The sequence below is a fragment of the Malurus melanocephalus genome, unplaced genomic scaffold (genome assembly GCF_030028575.1).
Source record: "Malurus melanocephalus ecotype Western Australia unplaced genomic scaffold, MMel_1.1 scaffold_575, whole genome shotgun sequence".
Classification (NCBI taxonomy): Eukaryota; Metazoa; Chordata; class Aves; order Passeriformes; family Maluridae; genus Malurus; species Malurus melanocephalus.
In genome coordinates this window covers 245,633-256,511 of record NW_026623807.1, presented here as the reverse complement: position 1 = coordinate 256,511, position 10,879 = coordinate 245,633, and the positions used below count along the sequence as shown (strand labels likewise).

The window sequence follows — 10,879 nt, the reverse complement described above, 5'->3', positions numbered from 1 at the left end:
AAAATAAAAAAAAAAATGGGGGAAAAGGTGAAAATTTGGGATGGGAAAGGCGGCTCGGGGGAAAGGGGGGAACAACCCCCAGGGCGATCCCGCGCGCAGGTGAGCGGAGCTGTTCGTTCAGCACCTCCCCCGCGCCCGAGAGGCTCCCGCGGGAGTCACCCCCAGCCCTTTTTCCTGKGAAAACATGGGAGATGCGCAGAGCTGTGGCCAAAGGAGGAGGCGGCAGTGCTGGAAGAAGAGAGAAAAATGTTAAAAAGCAATAAAATGACATTAAATCAATTCACACAGGTGCCTGCTGCTTGTGCCAAGTGGCTCGGGGAGTTGGGCTCCTTCCAAGAGGGGACATTCCTCACACCTGGCAYAGCCACATGTGCTGCAAATCCAGCTAAACATCTTCATCACTTCACTGTGCCCCAAACCTTTCACTTTTTAGTTAAACCTCATTCAGCAGAACACCCCAAGGAACAACCTCCCCCCTTCCCTGCCCAGGTAAACGCTGACTGTTTCAGACCTCAACTGTGCTTTTCTCCAGCTGTGCTGATTTTTCCCATCTTCAGCCCATAAACATGAATGATGGACGCTCAGTTCTCACTGACAGAAGCCTGTGGCTCTGTTCCCAAAGATTCACTGGAAAGAGGCACTCCTGCAACTCTGAGTTTGCCACTGCTTGAAGGACTTTTCCTTCTCCCCTACTCCAGCGATGCCTTTTACAAAATGGATTAAAACTTTCCATATAAGCCCTTAGTAAACCAAATCCTTCACTTACCACATYTGCAGCAGGACCAGTACTTTGTGGAAAGCCACCACTGTGGCTTTGGTCACCTGTAGAGTCATAACACAATGGAAAACCTTTTTTTTTTTTAAGGCAAAAATACTTTTTTTTTTTAGTAGAAGAGTCTCCCCATCAGCCTGGCAAAGCAGACTGCAGAKATTCCATCTCATGGAGAGCACACTGTTTCCACAGTTTCCTGAAATGCGAGGAAAATAAAATACAGCAAAAGAAGTTTAAAAYCAACAGCTCCCATCATCTCAGCACATTTTTATCCAAATTATTTTTCYTACTTACACAACAGGTGGCACCTGCTTCGTGCCCACACTCGRCCAGGCTTCRGGGTATCAGCAAACTGCTCACACTRCACTGTAAAAATTACCTTCATATCATTCCCAGGCTAACAGGAATCACWTAAGGAGTCTGTCTCATGTTAAATATTGTTATATTAAACCTGGATTCCAACTTCATCACACCTTGAAATAAGCAGYTCTACATACTTTTAAACATTCAGGTTATTTTGTAAATAACTTTGGTATGAATATACTTTATTCCCAGTTTGACTAYACAGTTCTTCTCTTCACAATCACAGGCCAAGTGCTCAGTTTGCAGCACTTACAAGTCTTTTAAATCTGCATTTTCTGGTTTTCACCTGGAGGTAAGAAGAAACACTTCAAATCCAGCAACAGCTGGTACTSTGTGTGCATCAGGAGCAAAAATCAAGACATTTTCAGTTATTTTGATCATGGGGACGGAAACCAGGAGGAATCAGAGACGGAAACAATCTTGGAAATCAGCTTGTCCATCTCCCTGCCAATGGAAAACTGAGGATAATACTCCATGGCTGCTCTGGCCCATGAAAACAGCCAAACAGCCCTTCTGAACCATTTGGGCTGGGGTCAGAGCTTGGTTTTGGCTGCTGTATTCCTGAATTAAGCCCACCCTCATTCCCTGAACTCCCTCAGAGGGTTTGGCATACTGTAGCCATCACCTGGGTTTAACCATTTTCTTTCCTTTTCTAAGACAGGAGGTTCAATTCTTTTTCCTTGCCTGTTCAGAGCCTTTCCCAAGGTCAGTCTGATCCAACACCAGCACCTTCTGCATTTGGGTTTTCCCCACATGCACTGCTCAGAGATCTCAGAACCTGCTGAAGCTTTCAATTATCTTTTTTTTTTTCTTTACAGTAAGGCTAGAAACCCTTYCTTTAGATCTCTAGAAACCAAGAGCAGATACATCCAACTCAGCAGAGTCAGGTGGGGAAAAGACCAGATGCTCTCACCAAGCATGCAGTGGGGAATGTCCCTGACACCAAGAATAATCCTCTCCCTGCAGAAAGCAAGGCTCCCTTGAARGGACAGCAGAGGAAATCTTAAGATTCCTAAATCAGAAGATTCCCTATGGCAAAGCCACGGAAAGAATCCAAGCCCAGACTGATTTAACAGGACTGAATTGGTTTGGCCAGGCCAATTCAGGAGAAATCAGAAAACTGGAGGAAGCTCATTGCAGTTAACTTCTTGTCACCGAACACCAGACCTGCCAAGGAGTGGGCAGGAGGGACCCAGCAGGGTGCAGGGGCAGGGAGGTGACAGGGACAGCACCACCTTCCTCAGCAGCATCAGAGCCCCACAGAGCTGACAGCAGCCATCCCTGTCCTGGGCAGGAGATCCTGGAGCAGCCCTGGATCTCAGGGCAGGACCGCACCCAGCCAGACCCTCTGGGCAGCAGCTGCTCCCTGCAAACACTGTTCCCCAGAGCCCAGCACCTGTGTCATGCAGACACCGTACACAATCTCTCAAAGAAGTCTGCTCTCTTGTGCTCCAGAGCCTGCAGGAAGCCCTGGATCCTCTCCTCCCGCAGGGCCGTGCATTTCTGCAGCAGAGTCCGCCGGCGCCGCGCGTCCCCGTGGGGTGCACACCCCTCCTGCTGCAGCTTCTTGCTCACGTAAGCCTGGTCCCTCTCCATCTGCTGCCTCCTCCTCTCCTCCAGGTAGGAGTCTCTGGCCTTCTGCAGTGAAAAGCAGTGAGTGTTAGCACTTTAGCAGGCCTCTCAGTGAAAGGTGGCTCTGGGTCTGCCTCTTCCACACCTGCTTGGATTGGTTATAAAAAACACAGGGATGTCCTTCTGGGCCTTCCCTCCAAGACACAACTCTGCTCAGAGCATTAACTCCGAGTTAAAATAGATAAAAGTCAGGACAGATTGGGGGAAAACCCTGAGATACTGGAATCAGAAAAGAACAGCTACAAGAGAAATTTTGAACCCACACATGCACACTGTTACCCTCACCAGTGTTATCACAGCATTTTTGATTCTATTCCCTGGCTGCTGAAAGGTTTCAAGGGACTCCAAACCAGGACTTTCTTTGAGATGATCTGGTATTGAGCTAATCAGCTTCAAAATAAAAGCAAGAATAAGCTCAGCATTCCCAGATTCCTGTGATCTAAGAGTGTCCTGGCTTGAAAYACAGGAGGAAAGGCAGACAGGAGCCATCCTTGCCTACCCTTCAAGTATTTGAAATATCTTGCTGTAGAACATCACTTTGAGATTTCTCCTTATTGCACATGTCCTGGCCTGTAGCCTCCAACTGCAAAAACACATCAGCAGGCAGGAACATCAAACTTCTGTTTTTAAAAACTCTGAAGCTGGTCACTGTGACATAAACTGACACACAAACACATACTTGAGAAGTGCTGGTCTTTCAAACAAGCAAGAAGAAATGATTACTGTAATGAGAGCCTGACTCATCCCCACACTTTCCCTGAGCCCAAGGCAGCTCTGGCTCTGGAAATTAGCTTTTGTTRTGCTGGGAATGAGAGCAGAAATATTCCCAGCCACAGAAAACCCTGTGAATGGATGCACTCAAGGCTGACTTGAACTGCAAGGATCAYCAGGCTGTTGAGCACGACTTCCACTCTCAGACAAAGTGAAATTCTCCTCATTCCTCAAAAAAGACTCAGCTTGACCACTGCACCAGCCATTCCTTCCCTAGATCAGGTACTAAAAGCAGGGTCTAACTGATGCTGGGACTATGTGGTGAGTAACAAACAGCTGGGAAAACACCCTGAGCAGCAAGCTGGGAAATAAAATGGCAGCCATTGAGTGATGCTGTTTGAGCTGATGGAGGAGGATCTCTTTTATCCAATACCTCCAAATCTTGGGGGTTTTATGGACCTTGTCACCCCTTCCACCCTGCTGTCCATCTGCATCCCAAAAGCATGTAAAATATCCTTTGTGAGCTCTTCTGGATTTCAAGATCACCTATTTTAAATTTAAAAAAGACCCAGCTCCTAAATCTCAGTTCCTCTGAGGGGGAAGCCATCCCTTTGCACAAYTGTGAGGGTTCCATGGAAAAGAGGGCAGCCCTTGCAGAAATTGCAAAGTGGCTCTCACAGGGAGAAAACTGCTCAGAGCACAAATGTGGACAATGAGAAACCTTGATAATAGCATGGCATGAACACATCCAGCCACAAACCAGAACTCAGAAAAGATGAGAATAGCTGGAAACAGAAGCAGCATTTGTTGCCTGTCAGAAACCAGCACCAGGAGCAAAGTCAGAACAGTGACCTTACTGTTCCAGACAGAGGCCAAGCTCATGGCAATGACAAACACTGCTGCCTTTTTTGCTTCCCTCTTCATGCAGAAGGTGAACTGCCATTAGTTGTACTAACACAATGAATTGCTGGTAGGAAAAGGGCAGATTTGGGCCAGAAATAGGAACAAAAGAGGTTAAGGATGTGGAGAGTTTGGATGCTGCCAGACTGGCTGCACCTGATTAAATTCAGCCAGAACCACAACTGGCTATAATCTCTTTGACAACTCTCAGGGGTGAGCRAGGTCCCTGAAGGTAGAAAAGGGCAATGTAATACCTGTCTTTTAAAAGAGGACTCAAATAATTAAGGAACAGACACATTCAGCAGCGAGATATGGTGGAGGTTAAGAGCTGCCATGCTGAGGTCCTTCTCACTGCTGTTTCTGTGTCACAAACTGCTGCCTCCCACATTTCTCCATCAAGARCTCCAGCTCCCACATTTGCTTTGCTTAAAAATACCCAAATTACTAACTCACTGCTGAATTGGCCAGCTTTATCAGAACCAGGTCAATGAGAGCTCACAACAACASATCTAAAAGGAGAGGAACAATGTCAATGAGCAACAGGAACAATCCTTTCAGCAGGTACATCTGGACCCAGCAGAAAGAGGATGCTCATCCACAGACTCACAGCTCAGGCTGCCTCATTTCAGCTCCCAGAAAGGAAAYTCTAAACCCACTTGTTACAACCCTAAAAACAATAGTGGGGTTCAAGGAAGAGCATGTGAGTACTCCCTGCTTGCTCCACTGTGAACTCAGCATCTGCTTAAAGCACTGCTGAAGAGTGTCATGGTTTTACTTGGTCTGATTTTTGGTGGTGGGGGGATGAGTTGAATGGGCAGMTTTCACCCTGTGGCAGAGCAGGAGTGTTCCCTTGGTGTGTGAGTTCTGGGATAGATGCTCCAGTTGGTGGAATGAGCAATGAGTAACACAGACAGTGCTGACTTTGGATATTTTGGGTTTTGCCTGGCCACACACCAAGGTTGTAACAAACCACAGGGGTGCAGGAGAAGCAACACGAGCTGCTACTGAAACAGGATCATATCTACCAATTCCTGCTCCCACTTTGCAGCCTCTCACCTGAGCTCCAGCTGCTGTGCAGGGAACACAGATGAACTTTCCACCTCCCCAAGGCTCCCTTACCTGTAAAGCACTGTAGTTCATCTGGAACTGAAGGATAGCCTCACACAAGTTCCAAAAGGAATATTCTGGCCACAAGACTGATTGAAACACCAGGCATGAATGGGATGTCTGCAGAAAGCAAGATCACCAACAATTTAATCACTGAGCAAGGGAGAAAGTTATTAAGATACARTTCTGTTGGGCAAACGATGCCAGCTTCCCCACAAAGGTTTCACCCAGGCTGTGTTGTCAGATTCTACTTAAAGTGAGATAAATACCAACCAGGAGAGTTTGAAATTGCACAGTGTGGAGTCTTTCTAATTATATTTTGGGACACAAGTCATCCACTCCTGCAAAGGCAGCAGCAGAATTCTTCCTAATGTTGTGTTGGTCTTCAGAGAAGTATTTTTAATAGCTTAAGCATCACAGACTTATAAAAAAAACTGAAAATAGCAACACCAGAGTACCAAAGGCTCAGGGAATAACAGTTGAACTGAGGATCAGGACATGACATTTAAGCCATTCTTCAAATGACATCTCATGATATTCCTTACTGCCCACTCATGGCATTTAAACTGCTTAATGAAGCCAAGAGTTGTGGTGCACTGAAGATATCCTTGAGCTGGATGATGAAAGCTTTCAAGATGAAACCAATTTCTCCCAAGGAGGAAACAGAGACTTTACCTGCCAGAGCAAGAAATCACTGAGGCGAACCTCTCCCGAGGTTCTGATCAGCAGRTCTGGGTCAGGGGAGTTGTTGGTGTACAGACACTTATCCAGCAGTGATTCAGACACGTCACTAAAAGACAGACACAGTTTATCAGATCCCTTTTCTGACCTGATGGATGTGGCACAAATCTGAATTAAGGGGTTTCGTATAAACTCAGGGCTGCAGATTAAAACTGGGTGGTGGAGCTGAACCACAGCCAGTCATCAGCTCGCTTCTGACAGACACTGCTGTCTGCTCCACAGGCTATTCCAAMTGCTATTTCAGCCCCCAGAGCATCCCACTCCATGCTCTTTGAAACATAACACAGTGGTGGAAGCAGACTGTGAGGGCTTCCATCTGGAGCAGGGAGCAGAGTGTAACTATTCCATCTCCTTCAGGGTGGAGGAACAGTGCAGCATTCATGATTCATCTGTTGTTTGACCTCATAGCTAAGACTGTCAGCCAAGCAGCCAATTGTTGTGGCATAAAATCTGCCTTCACATTTAAACTAACTTAAGACACAGACCTAATTTCTCTTCTGTCTTGGTTGTGTATCTATCACCATGGTAACTGAAATAATAAAAACCAAACATTGCATAGTAGCTTTAAGTCATTTGTTCCAGTCACACTGGTTTAATGAGATCTATTTAAAAGCCACTTGGCTTTTGAGAGGTTTCTCATGCAGTGTGAGTGGTAGGACAGGCAGGAYTCATCCAAATGCCCCCCACAGAAAGCCAAGAGTTACCTGGGTTCCAGCAGTCCTTGTTCCACCCCCCAGGCCATCTCCCTGACAGCATTGCTGATCTCATGTCTYGATGTGTATGCAAAGCAGACATTCAGAAAGCACCTGAAAAGAGGAAAAGATGTGAAAAGCTCATCCTGGAAAGATCCAGCAGATGACAGTGATGTAGGACCAAGAAGAAAAGAGGTGCAGCATGTCTGCCAAGTCCCAACCCACAGAGAGAGGAGGAAGATGTGTGGTATCAGCAATTTATTAAACTGTGYCACTTACTTGTTGTAGTTCCTGGTTGCCAGCACAGCTTGGGCAATCAGCTCCTGGATATCCACAGGCAGGAGGGGCAGGTCCCCRAGGACACGGATACACACCCCGTGCTTCTTCAGGTTCTCCCTGCACCCAGAGAGAGGGGGGACCACAAAAACACATCAGACTCTACTGCACAACTGCCAACTGCCACCCACAGCTTCTCCCTGAGCACACAGATACACACCCCGTGCTTCTTCAGGTTCTCCCTGCACCCAGAGAGAGGGGGACCACAGAAAACACATCAGACTCTACTGCACAAGTGCCAGCACCCACCCACAGCTTCAGCAAAACTGGSAAAGGCAAAACCACCAAATGTTTTTCAGGTGTGCAAAACTGGCTTAGATTTGATCATCTCAAACAATTCCATAAAGGCAAACTGATCATCCTCCACAAAAGTTTCTGAGCTACAGACAGAACCAAAGGACTAGGAAATTGTCACAGATTAGGCATCTTTACCTAAACTTATAAAAATCCATATGGAAGCTTAGGATACAACTATAGCCTCTAAGCACTTCGAAATAATCAAGAATTAGGACAAAGCTCTGATATTTCATGAAGATTTTTAAGCAGGACTTTCTGATTGTGCTGTGCTTAGCTGAAAGCTGTGCTGTCTCCACTTGGATTGACACAAATCTGGCGTGCAGGGGGACACAGCCCTTCCAGACARATCTCTGACTGGAACTGGGGAAGGCTCTCTCATTTAATTCATTTTCACAATTTGTAACAACCCTGTAAACAACTCTGTTATGTCCTGCTTGGGTTCCACCCYGTGGGACACAGACATGGGGGGCTCTTACTGCTCCTCCAGGAGGCGRCTGAATTTCTGTCTGGCCAGGTCCATGAGCCCATCCACCTCCTCCTTGGAGCGTTTGAAGTTCTCAATGCTGAAGGCATAAACTGTCACCTCCCGAATGCCCAGGTTCAAACACCACCTCAGTGTCTGCAGGAAAACAAAATGGAACAATCAGGCCAGCAAGACACAACTTCTCCACTGTAAAACCYTCCTGTGCTTTCCCAGGATGCCAAGACTGGATCAAAAGAAACCACTATCAAGAACATGAAACCCCCTAGATATGAATTTCAGAATTCCTCTAGACATGAATTTTAGAAATCCTCTAGATATGAATTTCAGATCTATTTTAAACAACAGACAGAAAATATCACTGCCTGAGGATGAGAATCCATCACAGGGGACTAAYCCAACCAAGAAAAGCACCTCTGGTTGATAACATTATAAATTATATAATGTTATACCTTTAAAACCTTTTCAAAGAACTTGAACCTGTTTCATAGAAATAAATCTTTGAGATCTCTAAGGTAGATAGTTTAGCTGAGTGTGAAACAGAGGAAAAATAGCTGAGTGGAATGAATCTGCAATAAAACACAGGGAGGGAGGAGCAGAAGCTGTGGATCCTGATGAGGAAYGTCAGGTTGAAACACAGGCCTGACTCCAGTGAAGAAACACAAGAAACCAGTCTAGCAGCACACACAGCTCACACCTCCACCCCACCAAGGCAGAAAACACCCCTCCCACCTGTGCCAGCTTATCAAAGCCTTGGGAATGTCCCTGCTGCCTCTCCACATGACACTTCTGGGCATAGCGGCGATTGCCATCCATGATGAARGCAACGTGCTTGGGCATTGGACCTGCCTGGAAAACAGAGAAACACTGAGGAAAACACAGAGGTGAACAGACATCTCCACCAGAGAGAGCTCAGGCCCACTGTCCCCAGCAGCACTGAGTGTTCCCATGAGAGCAGTGCTGTCTCCCAGCAGGAAATCTGCAGCTGGGCTGAGTCAGGWGCTCATTCCCTCTTTGTCAAGCCCAGTTTAGGGTCTCCAAAAATATATGTCAGTATTGACAATTGTCTAAACTGAAAAGCAGCTTTGCCCTCCCCATTTCTCTCATTTTTGCAGTTCTCAGGAGATCAGTGCTGCCATGGAGGAGGGCACATGCAGGTTGATGCTGCATTTTTTATTTCAGAGCTTAAGGGCCTTTTCACAGACACAATTAACTTCCAAGAAAACAAAAAAAAAGTCGTAAGATTTCCCTCACAAAGAGGAGTGTTCCTTTCCACTGAGTCTGACAGGGAGAAGGGCAGCATCAGCATTGTCAAGGCCGAGCAAGGAGAGAATTTTCCTGGAACTGGTGAGTTTTTGTTCCAATATTCAGTTTCATTTCTTAAACTCCCAACGTGAGGATCTCTCTYCTCTCCCTCCTTCCCATGCCCTGCYTTCATCAGCAAGGGCACAAATCCTCATTGGCAAGCACTGCCTGCAGCCTTGCTCATTTGCAAAGCTAAGCCTAAGTGATCTCCCAGCCTGGGATGCTGCTCAGGGATGCACATCCAGTGCCAGCACTAAATGTACCCTGCCAACAACGCTCCCTCTCCAGAGCACTGCGGCCACAGGGACAGCTCCACCCCAAACCCTGAAGAATCTGCCAGTTTTTTACCACAAAATGCACCCTTACCTTAATGATGTTGGCACAGAACCTCTCTATGATGCTCAGCTCRCCCTCTCTGATCCACGACATGTTTTACTGAGAGGTCCTTTCCTTTTTCAGAGGAAAGATAAAAGAAAAGGGGTTAAAGATGATTGATTGAGCCCAAAGCAAACAAACCACTTTGGAAAAATCGCTGCTTTGGAGCTCTTTATATTGTCTGTGAGAGTATTTCGGTGAGCAGGCAGTGGGGAAGGTCAGAAATGGGCTCTGGAATTTTCCAGCTGTGTCATCAGGGTGGATTCTGCACCAACCRGTAGCAAGGAAAGCCACCCCCGAGTCCTCCAGCCTGAGAACTGTGACTCGGTACAGACCCACAATTGGGGTGGCAGCAGCACAAACCCGGGTTCCATCCCCCCATCCAGGGGCAGCACAGGCTGAGTTACACCGATGAGTTCATTTTCCGTGTGGGCTTTCTCTGCCTCTTCCCTCAGGAAAGAATTCCTACCCACAGCTGCAGCCACAGAACATTAAGGCAAAGAACTGCAGAACCTCGGGCTGCCCCTAAAAGCTCTTAAAGCTGTTGGGGCTGAGAATATCCAAGCCCACAGTTGGCTGCTGATGGTCAGCTAATGGCAACCAACGTTTTACATGCCACTTTACCCAGTTATCTTAAAGAACGCCCTTCACAGAGGACTGTAAGCCCGGGGCAGCCGGGTGGGCACAGCCCGAGGCTCCAGCCCCCGGGACGCCGCTCCCGCCCCCGACACCGAGCAGAGCCAGCGGTGAGCAGCACGCACAGCCAGACCCTGCGGTGAATCAGCTCCTGAGGGAGCTGGGGTGGGGGGAGGCGGACGGTGGGGACGGGGCGTCCCTTAGGCCTCCGCCGGYTCTGTGAGGGGAGAGACGCGGCCGSCGGCGAGAGAGACACGGCGGAAAGAGACCCCCCCTCCTCCCGCAACGCCCCCGCCGCCAAGCGCTGCCCGCRGTGCCCGCTAAGCCCCGGTTGTGGCCCCGGTTGTCGCCCCGCTCCCTGCCCGTGCCCGGTACCTGCCCCGCCGGCGCCGCCTCAGCCTCCGCCGAGAGTGACGCGCCCTTCCGCTTACGTCACACGGCGGCGCCCACGGCGGGAGGCGCGCGCTGGGGGGCGGGGCTGTGCGCGCGCTGGGGGGCGGGGCTGTGTGCGCGCTGGGGGGCGGGGCTGTG

The 10,879-nt window shown here is 48.2% G+C and overlaps 1 protein-coding gene across 1 annotated transcript; it reads right to left on the bottom strand.

Annotated features, from left to right (window-relative positions):
* Window positions 1-17: 17 nt before the first annotated feature.
* On the bottom strand, window positions 18-10,803 carry DHDDS (dehydrodolichyl diphosphate synthase subunit). The gene is made up of 9 exons (XM_057382571.1): window positions 10,724-10,803; window positions 9,704-9,787; window positions 8,765-8,881; window positions 8,028-8,170; window positions 7,198-7,314; window positions 6,931-7,032; window positions 6,161-6,275; window positions 5,498-5,605; window positions 18-2,773 (listed from the first exon to the last, which is right to left on the bottom strand). Exons 2-9 carry the CDS (start codon window positions 9,764-9,766, stop codon window positions 2,537-2,539), a joined length of 1,002 nt encoding a protein of 333 aa, XP_057238554.1. The 5' UTR covers window positions 9,767-9,787; window positions 10,724-10,803; the 3' UTR covers window positions 18-2,536.
* Window positions 10,804-10,879: the final 76 nt, after the last annotated feature.